General features: G+C 42.3%; 1 protein-coding gene across 1 annotated transcript; it reads right to left on the bottom strand.

The window, feature by feature from the left end:
* znf532 (zinc finger protein 532) lies at nucleotides 1-23,674 on the bottom strand. The gene is made up of 9 exons (XM_052104170.1): nucleotides 23,402-23,674; nucleotides 18,768-21,066; nucleotides 9,507-9,688; nucleotides 8,707-8,883; nucleotides 6,066-6,237; nucleotides 5,650-5,946; nucleotides 5,166-5,278; nucleotides 4,889-5,030; nucleotides 1-3,957 (listed from the first exon to the last, which is right to left on the bottom strand). The coding sequence occupies exons 2-9, from the start codon at nucleotides 21,039-21,041 to the stop codon at nucleotides 3,439-3,441; spliced, it is 3,876 nt and encodes a 1,291-aa protein (XP_051960130.1). The 5' UTR covers nucleotides 21,042-21,066; nucleotides 23,402-23,674; the 3' UTR covers nucleotides 1-3,438.
* Nucleotides 23,675-26,680: the final 3,006 nt, after the last annotated feature.

Here is a 26,680-nt window from a genome sequence, read left to right as displayed (position 1 = left end):
TAAGAACAAGATAAAGTCTATCCCCTTTAGACATAGTAAATATTTTGTTTATGTATAATTTATTAATAATAACTTTTTTGCACAAACATAGAACAAGTCGACCGAACAGCAGCAAGACATTCTATAAAACAGAACAACCACCGTGAATGGCATCTCTCATGCACATATGTGTCCTCAATAGTACTCATGTATCCCAAAAAGAAAACAAAATAATAGCATTCTCAGATAGAATACAGGACAAATGAAAACATCACGAACAATGAACAATAGAACCAAAGTACTTTCACAACTGTTGTTGAGCTCAACTCTTTAAAATGAAAAATGCTGAATCAAAATGCTACAGCAAACAGCTGACTTAAAGGGATAGTTTACCCAAAAATGAAAGTTTTGTAATCATTTACTCACCCTTATGTCATTCAAGAGCTTATGACTTTCTTTCTTTGGTGGAAAACAAAAGGATGACTCTGCTCTTTTCCATTGTACACAAAATATCTCTTTTATTTGTACCAAAGAAGAAACTCATAACAGTTCGGAACAACATGAGGGTGAGTAAATGATGACATAACTTTCATTTATAGGTAAACTATACCTTTAAGTGGAACACTGGATAAAATAAACCAAAAGAACACATTGTTTCACATTTTTTACCAAAACGTTCATTTATAAGGCAGGATTTGTATGTTTCTTTTATTAGAGCTTCAAGTGATTTAAAGGCATAGTTCACCCTAAATATTTAAATTAAAATCATTACAGAATTGTACGTTTTTGGGTGAAATATTTCATTGACGACTCAGTGGAATGTTACATGACGTTATTGGCCAATACAAAAATGGCTAATCACATTTGGCTTTTTAGCGACTTTAGGATACAAGCACAAGGAAAGACGCAATTAAGAGTGGGGTGTGCTACATAGGAGCAAACATACAGAGGAGGAACTTTGGTTTAAATAAAAAGCTCCATAAAAGCTAAATTAAAGGGGAAGAACATATTAAGGATTAATTTAATTGATATTGTTGTAAATTTGTATCACATTAATTATACATATCCTTACTTCTTTTAAAAAAAAATTTAAAAAAAATGTTTTTGATTAAAGGCCAAAGTTTGCATACTGTAGTGTAATAAAAGACAAAAACACCATCAAACATAACTCAACTAAAAGTTATGATTTAGAACAAGGTGCTGAGAATAAATAGTGATTGTGGATACCAAAAAAGTAATTGGTATTAAAGGGATAGTCACTAATAAGTGAATAATGTACTCATTTTCATGTTGTTCCAAACCCGTATGACTTTGTTTCTTCCGTGGAACACAAAAGGAGATGTTAGGTAGACTTTTACTCTCAGTCACCATTCACTTTCAATGCGTCATTTTTCCATACAATGAAAGTAAATGGTGACTGAGGATGTCATTTTGCCTAATCCTTTTGTGTTTCATGGAAGAAAGAAAGTTAAACGGGTTTGGAACAACGTGAGGTAATGGTGACAGAAACATTTTTAAGTGAACTATACCTTTAAGACAACCTCAAGTTTAAAAGTACACCTTGATTCAGCACAAAATTTTGGCAGTGGCTGAGATATATACATTCAAAGAGCTATTGTTTTGTATCTTGCTCTTATGTAGTGTTAGGTTATATTATTATAAATGGACAACTAATTCACAGAACAGAAATTCAAATCAAGTAAAAGCATTCATTCACAGACGAATTCCCCAGTCTAATTACATTTTCAACTGCTTTTAGAGACTCTATATTCGGTTATCTTGTACAATTTGGACTGATTGTCCTTAAAGTTAAACATGTTTCACCGATAGAACATGTAATCTATGACATTCTGTGCACTTTTAGCAGCAGTTTGAGAAACGGGACACCGCAAATAAACTAAGTACTCAATTTATATCCTACAATTAAGACAGCATCTGCTCCCACGAGTCTAAAATAAAAATAAAAACATTTATATATCTATATAAAAGATCTATACAACACCCATACAAACATCTATCATAAAGAATATAAAATGTTCTCATACATATTTTAAATACACATAAATCAGAGTTTAATATATTACATATCTTTAAACACACATTTTGTGTGTATAGATTTACACGTCATATATATGTACATATATGTATATATATATATATGTAAATGTATGTACAACAGATGAGCATACAAAGAGGCCAGAGGGAAGATATGACATGAAATGCTTCTATACAGTCTCTATTAAAACGTACAAACATAACAAAAAACTTTACACTATAAAAAAATAGTTTTTAAGTGTTTTGTCTTCCCAAGTAAAAATATCTAAACATTCTTTAAACAAGACAAACGTACTTCTGAGTTTATTTTCAAAGAATATATCTTGAATTAAGTTCATATTTCTTACCACATTGGCAAACTGTTTTTTTCTGGTTTTAAGCATAATTCTAACAACATTCATCTTATTCAGCCCCGCCCCTTTTCAGCACCCCTCTCTTCCACATTTTGTCTCTAACTTCCTGTTTGCATTGAAGCTAATGAGAAGAGTCAATCAAAATGAATTACGTATGGGAGCACAGAAAGTATTTATATTCTGTGACACACTAAACATTTTCATGACACAAGCGTTTAACTGTTATAAGTGTAATTCTACTTAATTTTTAGGTTTCAACTCGTTAATAATTTGGTTTAAAATGTGTAGTTGACAAAATTACAAAACTGCGCTGTCCTTTTCTGCATAGCGTGGCCCCATTTTGTGGTCCGTTCTACATAACGCGGTGGCTCATTTTAGCTTATCGCGGCCCAATCGGCCCATTTCGCGGTCGACCCACCGGCCTGCTTGGTTCTGCCGGTGGCCAGTCTGCCCCTGATCGGCCTCAAAGTGCATCGGCCCACCAGGAAAAGGCCCGGTATGCCAGATAACCAGTCAATCCCTGGTCAGAGGTGTCGTACAGAGATATTTGTAATGACTAATTGATCAGTACATCCACAGTGTGAAGGTAGGCTCTTTATTTATGAATTAAATACTCTTGTTTTAAAATCTCCTCCTCTGCTTCCTGTTGATATGTCATCCCCTGAACACTTTATAATACTCATGATAGCTTTTGACAATTCTATAACCTATAAATTCACTTCGATTGGTAATTACACAGTGACATCAACACCATAGATATCTGTGTATATAACGCTAGACCGGTAGATCAAAGACAAAATTCGTAAGATGGTTGCGTGCTAAGGTGAATAGAGTGAGGTTTAAACAATTTGCAAATGGGGAATGAAAAATAAAATTAATTCAAAATATATAGTCTGAAAACAAGTCTTATTATACCATTGATGCTGTTTACATGTTTTTGCTGGAAAACAAGACAAAATAAAGAAAACAAATATATATATATATATATATATATATATATATATATATATATATATTTGCAATGCACCCACAAGGGGGCACTACCTCTCTCTCACTTCTCAGCTGTGCTCAGTCGTTTGGACTTGATGAAGGCCATTCCGTGTGTCCGCATGTGTGTGTTTAAGGCTCCCTCCGTTTCAAAAGTTTTAGAACATACTTTACATGTCGTATCCGGGATACCATCATTAGCCTCAGTGTGTGGAGTGTTCTCTTGCTGCCCATTGTGACGCCCGAGTCCTTGCGGCTCCTTCAACTTGTGAACGATGAACAGGTGTCGGGCGAGAGAGTGATGCGAGGTGTAGCACAGGCCACACTCGCGGCATTGATAAGACGAGACGTCAGTTTTGTGCTGTGGAATGTGTTCATGGAATCGCACAATGTCCTCGGTGGTAAAGCTGCACATTGCGCATTTGTGTGTCTTGAAAACATTTATCTTGAGCTTTTTTAGAGGTTGTGCAGAAGAGCTCTTGGGCTGCTGAACGGGAGATTCGCCCTTTCCGTCCTCCTTCAATTCATCTTCTCCCACGGCATCCTCATCATCAGAGTTGAGCTTGCGTTTAGGACTGGGTACCTGAGAGAGAGAGAGAGAAAAAACAATGCTTCTTCAAAACGTCTCTTAATTTATAGTATTTATCGAAAATTAACAAGCATACTACATTTAACCATTTTTCAGACACCCTCTAAAGTGAGTTACAGTGCCTTGAAAGTATATATTTTATCAGTACATAAGTTTCTTGGGAATCAAACCCATGCCATTGACGTTTCTAGCAACATGCTCTACCACTTGAGCTACAGGAACTACACTTACTAATAAATCATGAAATAAGACCACCTTCACAAGTTCATATACTGCATAACATTATTCAATGAGGGTTTTAAGAAGGCCATGTTCTTGGATCAACAACCTTTCTTGTTGCTATAAATCATCCACCTATGGCCGTTGCAACAGAACGCCCACCACACACCAGCTATTGGTGGAGAGGAGAGAGTAGAGTGATGTAGCCAATTAAGGGATGGAGAACTTTGATACGCATTGGTAGCGTCGCACAAAATTTATTCACATGAGCTTGCATTTCCGTTCTCCAGCGTTCGGATGCATTTGATTGGGATTGACTGAAGTGCGATGTGTAGTGTGACCACCCCTTAAGGTGTTGGAAAAGGCTGATAACTGATTCATTGGCTTTCCTTACTTTGATGGGGACAGACATAGAGGCTTCAAGAGTGCAAAAATTAAGTCCCAGATGCAGTTATTGTGTAACCATAATTCCAATAATAACTAAAAATTAAACATAAACTAGAAAAAAATGAAGATTTAGAGCACAAGGCAAGACTAAGAAAAAGCCCAAAATACACTTTCTTATTTTGGGACCCTTATTTTGAAATAATGGAGACTTGGCTCCGTTAAAATGCAAAGTGTTTACCAAATGAAGCTTTATATAGCCTATATATTCACCACATTAAGGATTTGATATACTAAATACACTATGCACTGGTTTACTTACCTGCTCTTTGCCCGCAGTGTCCTCCGTTTTGCTGGAATCTGCTGGAATCTTGGCCTTTGAGTCTTTGATGCCGTGTATCAGCTGAATGTGTTTCTCAAGCAGCAATCTTCTGGCAAACGTGCGACTGGGTTCTGGACAGTGTCTGGGGAAATAGAGTTGACAGATCTGTTTGACTCTCGTATGTATTTCAGACAATCAGGAGGATTTGTGAGTAACTTCACCAGTACAGATGCAACTAAAGGAAATTCTGAAGGATCAAGAAACACACAATACTCACTGGCATGAGTAGACCTTCTGCAGGCCCTTGTGTTTGATTCTGTTGTGTCTGCATAAACTGTGTGAGGAACTAAAGGACTTATCACACTGTCGACAAGGGTGCTTTTTCAGTTGCTGGTGTTGAAGTGAGACAGAGAAAGAAAAATTGCCATTTTAGTCAGAAAATCCATTTGCAAATATCTGAATATTTCCTTCCATGCATGCTAAGTAGAGGTGTTCACACTAAAAGTGTACACTATGGTTGCTCATCCTACAAACTTAATACATTTTCATTTGAAAACTCAGTTTTCAGTTTACCAACGTCATTATTTTCCAAAGTATACTGTTATGGGAAGTGTTTTCGAAAGTCTCTGTTTTCGGAGAAGGAAAACAGTTCAGGTCTGGATATTAAAACGTAGCAAAATAAATGTATTTTCAAACAAAACGTATTAGTGTGGAAGTGGCCAAAGCCTCAGTAGTTGAGCTGTACTATATTTTGATCCCACCTTCCCATGCTCTCTTTTCATGTGCGAGACGAAGACTTCTCTCTGTGTAAACAGCCGGTCACACTCCCTGCAGGTCCAGCCAGGACAGGAAGTGGAAGATTGTACTTTTTTGGGAATGTCTGTCCCATTGGTGTTCTTCTTTGTCAGGGATGATGGCTTCTTCTCTCCCTTCTCCAGGCTGATGACAGAGTCACCTTCCTTGATGTTGGGGCTGGGGCTTATTGAATTAGTAGGTTTGGAGCTGAGCGGAAGATTGATGCCCAGGTTAGGAGAACCCTTGATGGTCTTTAAAGTGCCAACTGTTTTAGAAAACACCACTGAACACAACATTTCATTCAAGGTGTATGAGTTTGTAACAATGCAAATGGTTTCTTTTAGAGATTTTAAATAGAAGTATCCCTTTAAGCCTGATTTAATTCTCTTACTTTAATATGATCCAACATTAACTGCTTTTGGGCATAGTGCATGGAACAGTCGGGACACTTGAAGACTGACACTTTCTGACTAGATATGTGCTGGTCGAAGTGCGTGTATAGCAACGTCTGTTGGGTAAAAACAGTGTCACACATGGAACACTTGTAGATCAACCTGCAAAATAGCAAAACATACATTTTGAATGAAGAGTGTCCTTTCTAACGTGCTTTGTTTCTTATTGGTATAGGTTTTAATTCCATTACAAAGTTCAATAGTTTAGGTTAGACTACCATACCATACCAATACCATAGCTCAGAGCACCTTCTCTCTCTCCAACACAAAAATATCTGCAACATTTATGTTAAAGGAATTATGACCACTGAAACTACCACAAAGAAGGATGCCTAATCATTCTGCATTAAATGCTCACATTGTCAATGAGCCAGATGATCATGTTTCCAACATGGTTACAGGTAACATAAGAAGTGCAAACAAACCATCTGCTCTTTCCATTAGCAAGTGTTGATGTACATGACAGGGTTCATGGGAGGATGGTTGGGTTTATAGAAAGGATGCAGTAATTAAAGTCACCATGCATAATTGTTTCTCCACTTGAAAAGGTTAGTGATGTATGTGTTCTAAATGAACAAATTTGACACACCTATTGAGTTACTGTCCACTGTACTACAGTAATTATTGTGAGCTGCTTTGTAACAATGAAGTGCAAAGACCATGTACGCACAATAACAAATTGATTTGGAAGTGTTTTGCCTCCAAAAAGGAAAGCATAAAACCCCAAAAGAATGTCTACAGTCAACAGAAACATTTTCAATATCTATATTATAAATCTATTTAATTATAACTGTGTGATTTATAAAAATAAGATATTTCCTGAGGTACAGCTAAACAAATAATCTTAAAACTCCTAAAATTCCTACTTAAAAATTACAGGAATGAACAATAGCAACTTAAGAAAGAAAATATCATGTTATTCCAACACAGTAGTGTCTATAAATCTACTTTGAAAATCTGGGATTACATTTAAACCTGGAAATAAACATAATTTATGATTTTGAAAAATGTAAAATATTTCTCAAAAATGAAGGATTGACATGAAAATAAGAAATAATGTTATAAATAAGAAATATTTAAGAGTCAGCACTATTTCTCACTCACTAATGTAATTTAAGCAAATTTGTGACCATAAAAACATTGAACATTTTTAACTCCTTTGTAAGAATGGTAAACAAAGCCAGCATTAAGTAACATTCCCACACTATGCTGGAATAACCTGGATTACAAAATAATACTGCAAATTTTTTATGTATACACTGGTGGCCAAAAGTTTGGAATAATGTACATGTTTTGCTCTTATGGAAAGAAATTGTTACTTTTATTCACCTAAGTGGTATTCAACTGATCACAAAGTATAGTCAGGACATTAATAACATGAAAAATTACTATTACAATTTGAAAAAATATTCAAAACTTCTTAAACTACAAAGAGTTCTCATAAAAAAATCCTCCATGTGCAGCAATGACAGCTTTGCAGATCCTTGGCATTCTAGCTGTCAGTTTGTCCAGATACTCAGGTGACATTTCACCCCACACTTCCTGTAGCACTTGCCACAGTTTTGGCTGTCTTATTGGGCACTTCTCACACATCTTACAATCTAGCTGATCCCACAAAAGCTCAATGGGTTAAGATCCATAACACACTTTTCCAATTATCTGTTGTTCAATGTCTGTTTCTTTGCCCACTCTAACCTTTTGTTTTTCTGTTTCAAAAGTGGCTTTTTCTTTGCAGTTCTTCCCATAAGGCTGCACCCCTGAGTCTTCTCTTTACTGTTGTACATGAAACTGGTGTTGAGCTGGAAGAATTCAATGAAACTGTCAGCGGAGGACATTTGAGGCATCTATTTGTTAAACTAGAGACTCTGATATACTTATCCTCTTGTTTAGTTGTACATCTGGACTTCCACATCTCTTTCTGTCCTTGTTAGAGCCAGTTGTGTTGTCTTTGAAGACTGTAGTGTACACCTTTGTATGAAATCTTCAGTTTTTGGCAATTTCAAGCATTGTATATCCTTCATTCCTCAAAAGAATGATTGACTAACGAGTTTCTAGAGAAAGCGGTTTCTTTTTTTGCCATTTTTGTTTTTACCTAATTTTGACCTTAAAACATGCCAGTCTATTGCATACTGTGGCAACTCAAAAACAAAAACAAAGACAATGTAACGCTTCATTTAATGAACCAAACAGCTTTTAACTGTGTTTGATATAATGGCAAGTAATTTTCTAGAACCAAATCAGCTATTTAGCACGATAACTCAAGGATAAGATGTTGGAGTGATGGCTGCTGGAAATGGGGCCTGTCAAGATATGATCAAAAATTACTTTTTTCAAGTAGTGATGGTGCTGTTTTTTACATCAGTAATGTCCTGACTAAACTTTGTGATCAGTTGAATGCCACTTTGGTGAATTAAAGTACCAATTTGTACATTATTCCAAACTTTTGGCTGCCAGTGTATATATAAAAAAGCATTTTCATTAGTGGTCTCAGACTTATGGACTCCACTGTAATTTTCAAACAAGCACCATTTTACATTAAATATTAAATGGTTTTACAGAGAAAAGACTCACTTGGGCTCTCCAATTTTAACTCCTGGGTGCTGGGTGTAAGCATGGGAATGTGTACCCGGGGCAGATTTGAAAGCCATAGGACAGATGGGGCATTTGTAGAAGATTTCACAGTGGGATCCCTGAATGTGTGACTTGAGGGCGGTAACGTCAGCAAAGATGACACAACAGTGTACACAGCTATGCCCAAGGAAGAAAAAGAGTGTTACTCATGCAAAGAACCAATTTGCCTTTCTTTGTTTCAATAATCGATGCCAGTCACCTTTAATGTGGCATCAATTATGGGTGAAGGACAGAATAATTACAGTGAATAGCTCTGTGATTGCCATTGTGAAAGCATGACGAGCACTCATTTCATGTTCCACTCAAAACAAATTAAACACTTAAGGACACTTTGTAGCACAATCCATTTTCTTGCATAGATAGGAGCTTTTGAGGCAACTAAGATATAAGGGAAAAAAATTATTTGAGGCCTGCAAAGATTGTTACCTAGTTTTGCTGATCTTTGGGTGAGGTTAATGGGATAGTTCAACCAAAAATGAAAATTTCTGTTGTCGTTTAAAATCCCTAATGAGGCATTCTACCATTCACTTTTATAGTATCGAAAGATGAGCAATACATTTTTGGGTAAACTGTCCCTTTAAAATTTGCCTAGTGTTGTAATTATATATTATGAGCTTATATACAAATACAATTTCATTTAATTACATAGAAAGCCATTTCTGGGAGGCATGGAGCCATTTATAGGATACATGGAGCTTGTTTTGTGCCCTGACCGTTATTGGTAGAAATGGGGTACTAACCGGTAGCCAACTTGGCGTGTGTAGTGCAGGCAGTTCTTAGTCACATGGGACAGAAAATGGACAGATCGACAGATAGCTCCACACTCAGGGCAGATATATGGAGACTTGTGCTGATGGATCCGTTGATGGGAGGCAAAACTGCATTGGTTTGGCAGTAGCATTTGGCAAATGGTGCAGGTTTTCTGTTTTAATTGAAGAAAAAGAACAAACTAAATTTAAATTGTATAAAAAAGTCTTAACTTCAGTAAAATGAATGAGTGTATGTTGTTAAAATATTGAAGTTGCTATTTGCACCCTTGTGCACCCAAAAATAAAAATGTATGCTATTTAAATTGGGGTCCAAATAATATCTGCCACTATTTAAACTGGGGTATAAATGGCATCTGTCATTATTTGCAACCTTGGGCCATAATGACAGCAAATAATGACAAATGCCATTTACAGCATAAATAGTGTATTTATAAATAGTGGCAGATACTATTTGGACCCCAATTTAAATACCATAAATAAATACATACAGTATAGGGGCATCACTGCAGTATGTTTATTGTGGGTTTTTTGGGGGGAGTCCCACATAAAACAACACCAACACCTGACACAAACATACTCTGTGTAAGTACATGAATGCAGATTGCTTGGCCAACGCAAGGTCCGGTTGAACATGCTTAACATGCGTTCTTGTGTTACCATGGTGGGAACAAATCTCAGTACTCAAGTGATAGAGTTACCTTCCAACATCTGTGCCATTAAACTGGATGTGTCAGGTAAGTTGCTATAAATATATTGACTTTAATTTACTTGCTAAACAATATTCTCTTCAAACTGTTGCTCTGCCATGACAGTAGTTGAGTTGAAAGAGAAAACTCCCCATAGAAGTATATTCACTATAGCGCCCCTTGTGGCAACGTTTAGAATGCAACATGTAGTTGTGCAAAGTTATATATTATTATAGTCTAGTTATATTTATAGTTCCCCTTCTGTCACTCTCTCCACGTTGTGTCAGAGAAGCGACACTAGGGGTCTCTCTTGAGCGCCGATATTCACCTCTGAACTATGAAAAAAGGCCAATGAGAGTTGGCAACCAGTATTTGCATGTCCCGCCCCCGGACATACAGGTATTTAAGCGGCAAATACGGGAGTTCATTCAGAAAATTTCTTCGGAGCCGATGGTCGTGTTTGCAGACTGCTGCGTTTTACACACCGAGTTCCTGCTATCCTCTGCTGCATGCTGTTGGATTCTACGGCGCACAACAGCGGCTTTCTCCTGTTTGCACGGCTGTGCACTTCCTGCCCCTGAGCGCATCGACAGTTGCAGATAAGAAAGATCTCTCACGAGTTCTTTCATTCATAAAAGAGTGATTTTATTTAAAAGAGTAATTTCCTCTAAAAGAGCAAAAACACAGCAGCGTTGAACGTCCTTTTAAGGACGCGTCTTTATAAAGATGACTTTCCGCCCCTGTGTTGTTCCTGGATGCGGTAGAGTACTCTCCGCTTCCGACGGCCACAGGCGTTGTCTCATATGTCCGATATGCTTTCCCGGGCAGCCAACAGCGTGGGTCTGGATTGGAACCCTCCATCCTCCCCACAGCCATCACAGCTGGACGATTGGTTCTTGGGCGTTGGGCGCCGCTCACAGCCTCGCCCCCCCCCCCCGGTTCCTTTCTTCCCGGAGGTGCATGATGAGCTGATGTCTTCGTGGAGAGCACCCCTCTCCACTCGTCGCACCGCCACCTGCTCATCCGCCCTCACCACCGTACACGGAGATCCCCCAGGTGGATAGAGCTGTTGCGCTCCACTTATTTCCCGGAAGCACTACCACCTGGCGGAGCCGCCCTGTACTCCCTTCCCGGTCCTGTAGAGCAACATCCTCGCTCACCGCGAAGGCCTACAGCGTTACCGGACGCGCCGCTTCCGCCCTGCATGCCATGGCTCTCCTGCAGGTCCACCAAGCCAAGGCACTTCGCAACATGCACGGGGGTGGCCCTGATCCCGACACGCTGCAGGAACTGCGCTCAGCGACCGACCTCGCCCTGAGAGCGACGAAGGTCACAGCGCAGGCACTCGGGCAGGCGATGGCCACTCTGGTGGTCCAGGAACGTCAGCAATGGCTGGACTTGGTTGAGATGCGTGAAGCTGACAAGACTCGCTTCCTCAACGCCCCTGTCTCCCAGTTCGGTCTCTTCGGCGACACCGTTGAGGACTTTGCCCAGCAGTTCTCCCTGGTGAAGAAGCAGACAGAGGCCATTTCGCACATCATGCCGCGCCGCAAGCTTGCCGCCACGGCCCAGGCCCCACCTGCTCGCTGAGGGCGTCCTCCCGCGGCCAGAAGACCTTCTGCTCTGCCCCAACCTGGGCCCAGCTCTCAGCCCCGGCTTCGAGCAAACCGCAGGAAGCGTACGCCCCCTGCCTCACGGACCCCTTCGAGGACCCGGAAGGCTACCAAGCGTCCCTGAGACAGCGGACCCAGAGGACAAGAAGTTAGCTCCGGAGGTGGTAAGACCACTCCGTCCCCCGGTGGAGGGCCGGGAGAAGAATCTTTTGTTTTTTCATTTGCCGCAGCCTCCGTCCCAAATTCTCAATAAAAGAGCTATTTCCTTTACCTCTGGGTCACATGGCCCGCAAATGGCATTCTCACGGCACTGTGCTTTCAGGCCTCAACATCTCGGCACCCAGGATGCGGTGCTCCGGCCCTCAGCCCCAAGAATGTTCCCCGGCCGGTCGGTTCAGACGAGTCCAGAGGACGCCAGCATCAGACCTCCTCCTCAGTCACGAACCCGCCCCCTGCCGGGTGCGCGGAACAAGGTAAGTGCTTTGAATTTATTCTGAGCACCAGAGCCTCGGGACGCCATAGTGCCTCCCGACGCCGCGTTACCTGTTCCGCACCGCTGCGAAGCCCCGCCGGGTACGTCCAAAATACTCGTCCCCTTGGTGCCCCTAGCACGGAGCTTAGAGGCATGGCTTTCACTGCCCAGCTCGTCACGGTGGCTGCACCGGACCATCCGACTCTGTTACGCAATTCAGTTTGCCAGGTCTCCGCCCCCCTTTGTGGGCGTTCGTTCCTCCGCAGTGCACGGCGAACATGCCCACTCCCTGCGCGAGGAAATCGCCTCCATTCTAATCAAGGACGCGATAGAGCCTGTCCCTCCGACCGAAACGAAGAAGGGTTTCTACAGACCTTACTTCGTTGTACCCAAGAAAGGCGGCGGCATACGACCGATCTTGGACCTGCGAGTTTTCAATCGGACCTTGTCCAAACTCCCATTCAAAATGCTTACCCAGAAACAAATTTTATCTGGCGTCCGGCATCTAGATTGGGTTGCAGCGGTAGACCTGAAGGACGCGTACTTCCACGTCTCAATTCGCCCTCGACATTGACCCTTTCTACGGTTCGCGTTCGACGGCCAGGCGTATCAGTACAAGGTCCTCCCCTTCGGCCTGTCTCTGTCCCCTCGCGTCTTCACGAAGGTCGCAGAGGCGGCTCTTGCCCCGCTACGAGGAGCGGGCATACACATACTCAATTACCTCGACGACTGGCTCATTTTGGCCTCCTCGCAGGAATTACTATGCGCACACAGAGACCAGGTGCTCGAGCACCTCGGCCGTTTAGGGTTTCAGGTCAACTGGGAAAAGAGCAAGCTCACCCCGGTCCAGAGCATCTCTTTTCTCGGTTTGGAGTTAGACTCAGTCTCAATGACAGCACGTCTCTCCAACGAGCGTGCTCAGTCAGTGCTGGAATGCCTCGCTTCTTTCGAACCAGGCACCGTGGTCCCTTTGAAACGTTTCCAACGGCTCCTGGGGCATATGGCATCCTCCGCGGCGGCCGTGCCACTGGGGTTGATGCATATGAGACCACTTCAGCATTGGCTCCAGACTTGAGTCCCGAGATGAGCATGGCACCACGGCACGCACGGCGTGGAAGTTACCCCTGCCTGCCGCCAAACCTTCAAACCCTGGACAGACCTCTGCTTTCTACGGGCAGGAGTACCCTTGCAGCAGGTGTCCCGTTGCGTTCTGGTTACAACCGACGCCTCCAAATCGGGTTGGGGCGCCGTGTGCAACGGGCGCGCAGCCGCAGGCCGGTGGAACCGAGGCCCGCTGCGCTGGCACATCAACTGCCTAGAGCTGCTGGCCGTTTTTCTTGCCCTGAAGAAATTTCTTCCATTGATTCGTGGCAAGCACGTCCTAGTCAGGACAGACAGCACCACGGTGGTGGCCTACATAAACCGCCAAGGCGGAGTACGCTCCCTCCACATGTCACAGCTCGCCCGTCGTCTCCTCCTTTGGAGTCAGCAGCGACTGGAGTCAATGCACGCCACTCACATCCCCGGCAACCTCAATGTGATAGCGGACGCGCTGTCAAGACAAAACTTGCCCGGCCGAGAGTGGAGGCTCCACCCCCAATCGGTCCAGCTGATTTGGGACAGGTTCGGCAAGGCCCAGGTAGACCTGTTTGCCTCCCAGGAAACCTCCCACTGTCCGCTCTGGTATACCCTCACAGAGGCTCCCCTTGGGACAGATGCTCTGGCGCACAGCTGGCCCGCGGGGCTGCGCAAGTACGCTTTTCCCCCAGTGAGCCTTCTTGCACAGGTGCTATGCAAGGTCAGGGAGGACAAGGAGCAAGTCACTCTGGTGGCCCCCTACTGGCCCAACCGGACGTGGTTTTCGGATCTCACGCTCCTCATGACAGCCCCTCCCTGGCGAATTCCCCTGAGGAAGGACCTTCTTTCTCAGGGACGGGGCACGCTCTGGCATCCGCATCCAGACCTCTGGAATCTCCACGTCTGGTCCCTGGACGGGACGCGGAGGATCTAGCCGGCCTACCTTCGGCCGTCATAGACACTATTAACCAAGCCAGAGCCCCTTCGACCAGGCATCTTTACGCCCTGAAGTGGCGTCTGTTCGCGGACTGGTGTTCTTCCCGAGCCGAAGACCCACAGAAGTGCGCAGTTAGGTCAGTGCTCGTGTTTCTTCAGGAGAGGCTGGAGAGGAGGCTGTCCCCCTCCACCCTCAAGGTGTATGTTGCCGCTATCGCGGCCCACCACGACACTTGACTCTTGGTAAGCACGACTTAATCGTCAGGTTCCTAAAAGGTGCCTGGAGGATGACTCCCTCCCGGCCTAACCTGTTTCCCTCCTGGGATCTCTCGGTCGTCCTTATGGGACTCCGGAGACCCCCCTTCGAGCCGCTTGACTCCGTTGGACTCAGGGCCCTCTCTCTCAAGACCGCCCTGCTGATCGTGCTCGCTTCCATCAAGAGGGTCGGGGACCTGCATGCGTTCTCTGTTAGCGATGCTTGCCTGGAGTTCGTTCGTGATCCTAAGACCGCGACCGGGCTACGTGCCCAAGGTTCCTACCACACCCTTCAGGGATCAGGTGGTGAACCTGCAAGCGCTGCCCCGGGAGGAGGCAGACCCAGCCCTTTCACTGCTGTGTCCAGTTCGTGCCTTACATATTTACCTGGACGGCACACAGAGCACCAGACGCTCTGAGCAGCTCTTCGTTTGCTTTGGGGGACAGCAGAAAGGGAATGCTGTCTCCAAGCAGAGACTCGCCCACTGGGTTGTCGACGCCATTTCCCCGGCTTATCACACCCAGGCCGTGCCCCCCCCCCTTTGTGGGTCAGAGCCCACTCCACCAGGAGTGTTGCGTCCTCGTGGGCACTGGCTAGGGGCACTGCCCTAGCAGACATTTGTAGAGCAGCGGGCTGGGCAACACCTAACACTTTTGCGAGATTCTACAATCTCCGAGTTGAGTCAGTATCGTCCTGTGTTCTCTCAGGTACCGAGCCCGTAGAACTCGGTGGCACGTCCACGATCTGACTGGGTGAATCGCTTGCACCCAGCGCCCTTACCCCTAACCAGGGGGAAACAGTGCGCCTTCATTCCCAGGAGATCCCAGGTTTGGGACACTGGTTGACTCCTCCCTAGCCCTCGTGGGTCGCAGTTCTGCGGAGGAACTCGCCGACCCAAACCACTGCGGGTAACGCAAGCTACCCTGTACTGGTATAGGTGCCCCACAGGTAAGGCCTCCTGTTCGGACTCCCCCTGTGTGTAAAAATTCTCAGAAAAATCCTGAATGAACTCCCGTATTTGCGCCGCTTAAATACCTGTATGTCCGGGGGCGGGACATGCAAATACTGGTTGCCAACTCTCATTGGCCTTTTTTCATAGTTCAGAGGTGAATATCGGCGCTCAAGAGAGACCCCTAGTGTCGCTTCTCTGACACAACGTCTTGTTCCCTCCATCGGGGAACGGAGGTTACATACGTAACCTAGACGTTATATAACAACGTGTGAAATCTAGCTTGTGTTGCACGATGAGTCTGCATTCACGTACTTGCATAGCGAATTTTTCGGTCCTTAGTCTTCTCATGAGACTTTCACAAAAGGAGTAATACAATCTAGATACAACCAATGCCAAATGGTTGAAGAAAGTCATCGCTCTATGCACACCAAACTTGTGTGACCAACAAAACCTGCTCCCAACTCAGACCAAACCCTTCTCTAAACTCCCCATCCGAGCAAATGTCTGTGACCAAATCACTGTGAGGAAGTCAAATTTGATGTTTACTGTCATTTATTATTGAAAGTAGTATTAAAGGAAATATTAAGAGTGGAGCCAGGGAAACAAGATGAGCAGAAGAGTGGGACAAAAGGCGAGTTTGAACTCTGGTCACTTGCACAAAAATCACATTCAAACCAGTCTTCACACTCTACACCACTGCAGCGACACTTTGTCGTAACTTTCCATGGTTCACCCAGACCAAGGTTATTATCGTAAACTAAAACTAATTGCAAAAAAAAAACATTTTCGTAAACTGAAATAAAAATAATATAATTGGAAAAACTGAAACTAAACTAAAAATTCAAGGCTCTGAAACTAAAATAAAATTAAAATAATCTTACATAAGGTTTAGTCTTCGTTTTTGTTGTGGAATGTTATTAAACCCTTAAAACCTTTTGGGTTTGTCATAATGTTTCATTACAACGTATTACACAATGAGTAATAACAGTAATAATATAAACAATAATATCGCTGACCATTTGCGGCATGTTCTGCATAACACGTGGCCTATGCAGCCCCATTTCGCAGCTGGCCCACTGGGAAAAGTCCCGGCTCTCCCAATGGCCAGTCCACGCCTGTCTGGGGGATATGTGGAAGCTTGGAGAAACCCTATAATAAGAAAACTACAGGCCTAAGGCCTACAAACACACACACACACAAAGGAGGTAATAAGAGATGCCCCAATCTAGGACACAACACCGTTTATGCACATTCCGAGCTCAGATTACCGTGGGTGCGCAACATGTAGTTCACGGCATTAAACAGTTTTTTCTTCTGCATCAGTTTATTAAAACAATGTGTTGTTCTGTCAGACACAACAACATAAAGAATCTGCAACAGACTCTAAATACTATACAACACCTTACAAATAAACCTGTGAATATGCATAATATGGGAATTTAATGGGAACTTCCAATCATGACAAAAATTGACATTTTATTGTTGAATGCGGTGAATTTGAACAGAAGCAATGCTTTAAATAATGAGGACTATTTAAGATGCAGCTTTTCAAAGTTTATTCACTGATAGCACACAAATGCACCACAAGCTCTCAGCACTCTTAAACATTACAAAAAGTGGCATCTTTAATTCATCACTTTAACATCAACACAGCTAAAAATATTAAAATAACTATTTGTTAGACGAGTTGTAGAGCACCCTGTCCAATTTGTAGAATGTGTTTCTTTCTAGGACTTCTGTCTGCTTGTTTTACATCCGTTGTCTTCAGTCAGTCATTTAAATGTTGCCAGACCGACAATTTAAGTCGCTTTTTTGATGGATATGAATCTGTTAGATTAAATTCCTCCGTTATATTTTGTAATGTGTGTGTTTAAACTTCAGTTTCACGTGAATTGAAAGTTCAAGTTCAGTTCAGGACACCTAGCCATGAAACCCATGCAGCCATGGTCCGTAGCCATAGCAACAGCTCCATTAGCCTAGCCACAGAGGCACACGAGTTTTCACTTTTAGGATTACAAAATCTTACTAACACTATATATAATATTTTGCCACGTGTAAATAAAGCATTTCATGGTTTTAACCATGGATTCTAAATTCTCATGGTTAAATTAACCGTGATATATTTAATAATGGTTAATAGTAGAGCTATATAATCCTGTCATCCCAAATTCAATGCATACTCTTAAATATATATACACTGCATCATATCAAACATTCAGAAAAAGCATTAGGGTTAATGTTTCAGAAAAAAAATTACACTTTCAGAAAATTTAAATTCTTACCTGCTCGTCTGAAATGCCTGTCTGCTTTCCTCACCATGAAAAACAACTGATCATTTCTATGGACAACTTTAACATCTTCACTGACTCCGCATAGGACTCATGTGATATATTTAATGTTTTCTAAATCCATACGAAAGTTTTTTGTTTGTTTCAGACCGATATTGCACACTGTCAGCCACTGACTGACTTGTAAGTTTTATTCCTGCAGGTGGCGCTTGACCATTCAACTCTGAATCCTCCATTGAGGACTGTTTGGTAGTCTTGAATAAATAATTCTACCAAACAATTCTTACATTTTCAAATTAGTTAGTGTCATTATTTGTTGCGAAAAGCTGGTATTGAGAATTGTCAAATTTCACTTACAACTACAGAAATATTAGTTTTGAGACAATGTACATATAGTGCATGGTAGATCTTGCTGCAAATTGCAATAACATGAAAAAGTAGATCTCATTTCAAAGAAGTGTGAGATGTAGATGATGGAGCTGGAGGGTTTTCTTTATTTGACTACTGTATGTAACATAATTAAACTACCATATGACAATAGCCTCCTACCCAGTGCAATTTACATTTCTGTCGCAGAGAATGTAGTTGATTGCATAAGTGTAGTTTCAGCAGGGCCATTTCTATGGCTATGTGGGCCCCAAGCGAAATCCTACTTAATACTAAAACTGAAATAAAAACAAAATGTAATGAAAACTAAACTAACAAACAAAACTAAAACTAACAAAGAGCTAACAAACAAAATTAAAACTAAACTAAATTTGAGTGAAAAATTAAAAGCAAAATAGAAATAAAAGCTAAATAAAAAAATTCAAAACTATTATAACCTTGCCCCCAGACTATTGGGGTGCAAACAGCCGTGATGTGTGTTAGGTGCTATTTACACTTGGGAGCAAATAGCCACTAAGAAAAAAATGAAAACTTTCTTACATCACAAATAATACATATACCCACCTGTCCACCTGACTCAGCAGCCTGCTGGTAGTGCATTGCAAGAGATGACTCTTCCTGAAATGTCTCACTACATTCTAAGCACTTTAAACTCAATCTGCAAACTTTGGAGGTGTCCTTGTCCAAGGGCATGGCAGCCACAACAGGAGCCGTAGAGGGGGCAGAGATCACAGAGTTTGGGTTTCCCTTCCCTTGACTACCCCCCATTGATAATCCAAGGTTAGTTAATATGGTGGGGGAACTGGAGATGGCTGATGGTGCAAGGATCATCTGGTCAACTGGAATTGGCTTCAAGATGAGATGTGAACACTGCATGACTACCCCTTTGTCTTTGTGGCTTCTGGCATGAGACAAAAGGCTGCACTTGTTGTAGAAGGCCAGATTCTTGACACAGTGGTTGCAAGTGACCTCAATGCGGACACTTCTACGGTCGTAATGCTGAGTGAGGCTTTTTTCCAAGGCAAAAGAATCACCACATTCCAAGCATTTGTATCCACGGGGCGGTAAAGATATACATGCTGAAGTGGGAGGGCTGAGGTTGGGTACATAAACTGGCACAGGGTTAATGCCACTTAAAACTTTGTTGAAGGCCTCTACCACAGAGCTCTGGGAGCTGGTTAAAACCTGGACACGGGACACTTTCTTCTGTTGTTTTTGGGCCAACAGGGCTTTCTTGATGGGTTGCTGGGTCTTGGTCAGTACCTGGTGGAGCTCGGCTGTTGATGCATTCTGGGGCAGAAGATTCAAGTTGGTGAGGTGAACAGTCTTTGGCACAAGTTTGGTGTTGGTTAGGCTTGTTAGGCTGGAAGCAGGCACCATGACAGTTTGTTGCTGAATGGCATTAGCAGCTTTGAGGATGGCACTGCTAGCACTCTGAACGGATGCCGCCGGTATGACTGTGGCTTTCACAGTTGTATTATTGGAAAGTTTCAAGTTAATTACCTGGGAGCCTGCCGTCTTAACAGCTGAGACAGGTAAGAAGGCAGTGGCCAACGGCTTAATGGTCATTTGTTTCGTTACCTCAATAGCAGAGCCAGCAGAAGTTGCTACTACGGTGGTGGGTACAGCTGTTCTGGTGGAAGTTGAGAAGACTGAAGGCAAGGTTGATGAGGACAGCAGTGATGAAACAAAATTTGATGGAGAATCGATACCTTTCCTCAAGCCTTCAGGATCAAACTCTGGCAGCACTCTGGTCACTGTCCTCTTGATCTGTCCTGAAGAAGTCTTGATGGTTTTTATGCGGACTTTGGGAATGACTGGGATGGATCCCGCTGGAGATGAAGGAGACCCTTTGCTGCTGCTTTCACTTGTAATACTGCAAGGGCTCTCTGGCTGTTTTGAGAGCACCTTCTTGGGAAGCTCCAGAGATGACTCCTGTTCTGGAAGTTTCTCTGTAACTTTGGGGATCTCTTTAGCTTCTCTGGGTGAATCTTGAGGTGTGGAAAGGGTCTTTGGAAATGTTGCTTTTATGCTAGCTTTCTTCGCACTGAGAGCAGCAATTGCAGCAATACAGGATGAGAGTTTTGAAGATGATTTGGCCTTGGATTGGGAAAGGTTGGTTGTGCTCAACCCAATAACGTGTTCTCTTTGCTCTTTAGCGTCTTGGGACCTGGATAATTCTTTGGGCTGCTCCTCAGTTTTTCTTAGTTTTTGAGAGTCATGTACATTTGAGTGACCATTGGGATTAATATTTTCAACTTTCAAATGATTGTGGTTGCCATTCGCTTTAGGCTTTGATGGACCATCTGCCATTACAGGCTTGGAGTGCTCTTCATGCTTCGATCTTAGACCACTTAAAGGGTTCGGTATAAAAGGTAACTTAATTTGTTGGTCTGCGGGGTCATCTACTTCGATCTTGTCATCATCGTCAAACTCCTCAGCACTAGAGATGGGACTAAACTGGTTGAATGTTGCAATATTTCCTGCCATCCCATGAATTTCACTTTTTTGGAGCTTGTCGCTCTCTTTTTTGTATCTGTTATTGGGTGACATGGGCAAGGAACCATTGTGCACTCCATTTCTGACAGTGGGGTGGACATTCTTTTCTGAAAGTGCATGTTCACTGGCATCAAAATTTCTGACATTCTTAACTATGACACTAACCCCAACATCTGGACCAGAGGAGACATGGGAGTCCTCTTCATGATGGACACTGTGTTTGATCTGTCCCTCATGGTCATCATGGCCAGACTCAATAGCAGCCTTGGGATCGACCATATCAGGAATATCAAAGGCCGCAAGCAGGTCATCAAAGTCTGGGGTTTTCATGTCACCCATGGTTTTAGGAGAATGAGGGCAAAACCTTTAGGACACATAGAATAAGACACTTCTATTACAATTAGATAAGTAAAATAGAGTCTTTGCCAGGTTCGACTGTGTAAATCAAAAGCAGGGACTGCAATTTAAAACCTCTGATAAATAGCTTAAATACAAGACAAGATTACATGGAAACAAATAACATTCTGCATCAATTATGTTCTTTCGCACTACACAAAAGCCTATACAAAATGACCACAACCTGGACTAAACGTATTCTCAAGCCATAACAACCTTTCGGTTGTTCTATTATACAATCATATTATAGAGCTATTTTCTGACCGACAACGTTTTTATTTCATTTTATATCATTCTTTTTAATTTTCTTAAATCTCTGATATCATAAAACTGATTCATAATAATAGATATCAGACATTTTATATTAGAAACCACTGATTGATCCTCCCCAATTCAGATTAGTAGTTGATCAATATGGTTTTTTTTTTCAGTAGACCTTTCTTAAACTAATATATTTGCCCTCCCAATCCAGAATTCAGAAGTTACACCCAGATGAGGCCTTTATTATTTGTAGTACCTAATTTTATTTGCTCATTTCATTTAATTTTAATAATGATTCACTGTGCAAGCATACAATACAAAAACAAATTGAAATCAGCTACTGAGAGATGTAAACCTTCTTGTTAATTACTAATGTATGCAATATCCAACCGCGCCTGTAGATGCAAAAACAGCAACTCTCACTGAGACACAAATTCATCAGTTTAAATGCATGTAAATAAGATTTAAGATTATTTAGAACTGATATTCTATAGTTTCTGTCTAGAAAATTTGTTGAGCATATTTCCTTGACAAAAAAAATTAATCTTTTATACTAGCAATTTTATTATTATTATTTGCTTTTGCTCATTTTACTAAGCTGGGACATGAATACATCTATTGCAAAAGCAGATTCTAAAACATACTTTATTTAAAACTATAATATCATTTTTTTAAAAATACTATTTTGTCATATTAAAAAATGCTGTGCTTGCGAGGTTAGCCAACCCTTTTTACTCATGTTGCTGTTTTTATTGAAATGGAAAAGAGCGCTGCAGCCCTGCCTCCATTACAGCTAATAACATCTGCACGCACAGGGTATGCATGGCCAAGACGGCCTTCCCACACACAATGGAGCCAATGTGATAATGCATGTAAGCAGAGAAGGCACAAGAAAACAAAAGACAGAAAAAGGAGAGAAATAAGGACAAGAGAATTGTAATGAAAAGCTGTGGATGCCAATATGGGGCCTGTACACATTTACAGCCATACAGCCTTGGTCAAGCTGCCGGATTTCAAACAAGGGTGTACCTCACAGGAAACAAATGTGATTTTATGCTTCAGTTTCAATCCGAGGCTTTTAATATCAGGGAGCTGTACAACACAGTTCTACTATTACAAAGCTACACAATAAAATATGAACAAACATATAGAATAGGAAACATGCAAATGATCCGCTCCTCCTCCATTATAGTATTCCGACAACTTTACAGCAAAACACTTTTGCACCCCCCATCAAAACACCACCACCACCTCCCTCCCTAGACTGGGCACATCAAGAACCGATCCGCCAGGAAGGACAACAAACCAAAGCCATTCTTGATGGTGACCACTATGAAAAACAGCATATAGTGACCAAGCACTCTAGCTGGTGCCCTCTGCTCAGTTCTCATAGCAGCAATGCCTAATGGCTCCTTTCCTCACTGTAAGACCGGCCCTGGCATACATAAGCGTGTTGAGGTGTGCAAACGGTGTCTCTTCAATGCCCCTAGTAGGGGCTGGAGCATTCCTGAAGCCCCTTTTGCTGGTTTGATTGCCATGGAGCACTCAGCTATCTGCCTGTAGCACAGTGACTGTATTGTTTCTGAGCCTCCTCGTCTGCCTCAAACCGGTTTCAGCCAGTTCTGGTCACCCTGCATAATGTGTGTGCTGCAGTGACTGCCACACTGGAGACACAAGAGCTGCCTTTTTTCGCCATCAAATTTTCAAGATTCCTGCAAAAATATCGCCTTAGGTGTGCGTTAATATTATTGATGCGGATTTGAAGAGTATGTGTTCAGAATAAGGCTGGAATTCATGTTTGCCAAGCTGAATCAAACGGTAGGCCTGAAAAAACACACACTATGGAGAATGTTTCTGGAATAAACATGCACACCAGAGATTGAAAGCTGGTTTATATGGATGGAAAGATTGATGGCAAAAAGGAAAATGAAAGACAAATAACAGATGCACATTCCAGGAAATACCACAAACACTGTGTAAGCCAAAAACACATCGAGCACACAGAGATAGCAAGTAGAATTTAAACAGCCTCGGTACCTGACCTCTGTTTGATTGTGCCTCTTGGTTTTACCCCATTCTGCAGCACTGGACTGCTTCTATTTCCTACTCTGCCTCCCTTCTCCTCTCCCTCTCTCACCCTCTCTCTCTCTCACTCTTACACTCTCCATGGTCCCTGTTCCTCTCTTCTATCCAGTGTCCCTGCTTCTTCCTTTGTGTTTTTTCCCACAAAATGAGTAAGAAAGGGGGAAAAACAGATCTTTCAGTTAAAATCAGCTGGTTGCCCCTAATCCTCCAGCTCTGGGCAACCATGTATCCTCTCTCCACTACATGAAAAGGCAAAACAAAGGCTGTAACACATATAAAAACACACACGGGAAAAACTAGGCTTTCGCCCTACCCTGGTTCTCCTCTCCCCTACTACCAGTAATCTCCATGAAAGGCTTATGCAAGAGTCCAGCCAGGCCCCATTCTGTGTTTGTTACTTTTTTCTACACTGTGAGCTTGGTTCCTGTTCTATAGGTCAGACTCTCCTCCGCAAACTCAAGGCGGTGCAGGAAGGAAGGGGGCAGTGTTCCAACAAGCAGCTCTGGCCTTTTGTCTTTGCATGCACTCTGAGGGGGGGAGGGGGACCCGTGCAGGGATGAGACTTCAGACTGCAACAAGCTGAGGCAGCCAAAGGGAAGAGATACAGATTTAAGGAGAGAGGGGAACAGGCAGAAGAGAGTTGGAGAAAGAATTAAGGAATATTAGAAGAGACTGGAAGGAGGGGTGAAGAGAGCCTTTCTGGAATAAAATTTACTGAGACAGCAAGCACGAAGAACAAAGGCCCATGATGGCACTGGCTAGCTTGAGCCAAACAGGATAGAATGAGGTCATATCATGTACTGCATGTGTGTTTTTTAACACTGGTGTATATAGAAACATTCAGTAAGCAATATTACACTATTCCATTCTTAACATTCTATTCAAATTCTATGGGCTCAAACATGTTTGTATTTAGCGTATTATAGCATATATAGCATTTTAAAACAGCTACTATGCATTCTATACAGTGTAAAATGGCAGGAATTTCATTGAGGCCATTCTTAAGTTCTAAAATGAATATTCCCAGTCTTGGACGCTGATTGGTCAAGGCAGCATGCCAGCCGTAAAAAATCCATGATTTAGAAATAGTAATGGCACGAAGCACGTGTCCACCCAGACACTGTGTATATCACTGCCAGCACCCACAGGGACCAACTATTAAACTTAGTTTAGACTTAACATTTCTAGGAATGGATGCCTTAATGAAAATGTGCAACAGTGTGCATTGTGTCTAACACCCTTTACCCCTGAGACAGCAGAGCCTTTTGTACATTATTGCACTATGACACAATTTCTGTTTACATTACATGATACTATGAAGCAATATAAAAATAAGCAGTAGATGCTTCTAATTTATGCCCCCCAGCTTTAGCCAAGCAAACAATTTGATTTGAAAAACCCTTTAAAAAAGCAGAAAAATGCAAAACCCAAGACTGGATGACTATCAAATACTAGATAGACTGAGGGCCAGTTTTGAACTTATGAACTCTGACCCCTAACATGGAGATAATCTTTCATATTGAAAGCACAGCTTCTTGCACATACATTTTTTTCCCTTTATAAAAAGAAATAATAAGAAAGTGTATATTTTAACTAATATATATATATATATATATATATATACAGTGCATCCGGAAAGTATTCACAGCGCTTCACTTTTTCCACATTTTGTTATGTTACAGCCTTATTCCAAAATTGATTAAATTCATTATTGTTTCTCAAAATTCTAAAAGCAATACCCCATAATGACAACGTGAAAGAAGTTTGTTTGAAATCTTTGCAAATTTATTAAAACTAAAAAACTAAACAAATCACCTGTACATAAGTATTCACAGCCTTTGCCATGACACTCAAAATTGAGCTCAGATGCATCCTGTTTCCACTGATCATCCTTGAGATGTTTCTACAACTTGATTGGAGTCCACCTATGGTAAATTCAGTTCATTGGACATGATTTCGAAAGGCACACACCTGTTTATATAAGGTCCCACAGTTAACAGTGCATGTCAGAGCACAAAGTAAGCCATGAAGTCCAAGGAATTGTCTGTAGACCTCGGAGACAGGATTGTATTGAGGCAGAGAAACATTTCTGCAGCATTGAAGGTCACAATGAGCACAGTGGCCTCCATCATCCGTAAATGGAAGAAGTTTGGAACCACCAGAACTCTTTCTAGAGCTGGCCGCGTGGCCAAACTAAGTGATCGGGGGAGAAGGACCTTAGTCAGGGAGGTGACCAAGAACCCGATGGTCACTCTGACAGCGCTCCAGTGTTTCTCTGTGGAGAGAGGAGAACCTTCCAGTAGAACAACCATCTCTGCAGCACTCCACCAATCAGTCCTGTATGGTAGAGTGGCCAGACGGAAGCCACTCCTCAGTAAAAGGCACATGACAGCCTGCCTGGAGTTTGCCAAAAGGCACCTGAAGGACTCTCAGACCATGAGAAACACAAGATTTAACTCTTTGGCCTGAATGGCAAGCGTCATGTCTGGAGGAAACCAGGCACCACCCATCACCTGGCCAATACCATCCCTACAGTGAAGCATGGTGGTGGCAGCATCATGCAGTGGGGAGGTTTTTCAGCGGCAGGAACTGGGAGATCGGAGATCAGGATCGAGGGAAAGATAAATGCAGCAATGTACAGAGACATCCTTGATGAAAACCTGCTCCAGAGCGCTCTGGACCGCGAAGATTCATCTTCCTGAAGGACAACGACCTGAAGCACACAGGCTGTAAAGTGGCTGTAAAGTGCTTCAACAAAGTATTGAGCAAAGGCTGTGAATACTTGTGTTCATGTGGATTTTTTTATTTTTAATAAATGTGCAAAGATTTCAAACAAACTTCTTTCATGTTGTCATTATGGGGTACTGTTTGTAGACTTGAGGAAAATAATGAATTTAATCCATTTTGGAATAAGGCTGTAACATAACAAAATGTGGAAAAAGTGAAACACTTAGAATACTTTCCAGATGCACTGTGTGTATATATATATAGATATATTTTATTTATCCCCAATTTGAAATGTCCAATTCCCAAAGCGCTGTAAGTCCTCGTGGTGGTGTAGTGACTTGCCTCAATCTGGGTTGCGGAGGACGAATCTCAGTTGAGACTATCAATCCGCACATCTTCTCACGTGGCTTGTTGAGCAAGCGCGTGTGGAGGCTCACGCTATTCTACGCAGCATCCACACACAACTTGCCACATGCCCCACTGAGAGCAAGAACCACATTATAGTGACC

Source organism: Xyrauchen texanus, chromosome 34 (genome assembly GCF_025860055.1).
Source record: "Xyrauchen texanus isolate HMW12.3.18 chromosome 34, RBS_HiC_50CHRs, whole genome shotgun sequence".
Taxonomy (NCBI): Eukaryota; Metazoa; Chordata; class Actinopteri; order Cypriniformes; family Catostomidae; genus Xyrauchen; species Xyrauchen texanus.
This window is presented reverse-complemented; position numbering and strand designations above follow the sequence as displayed.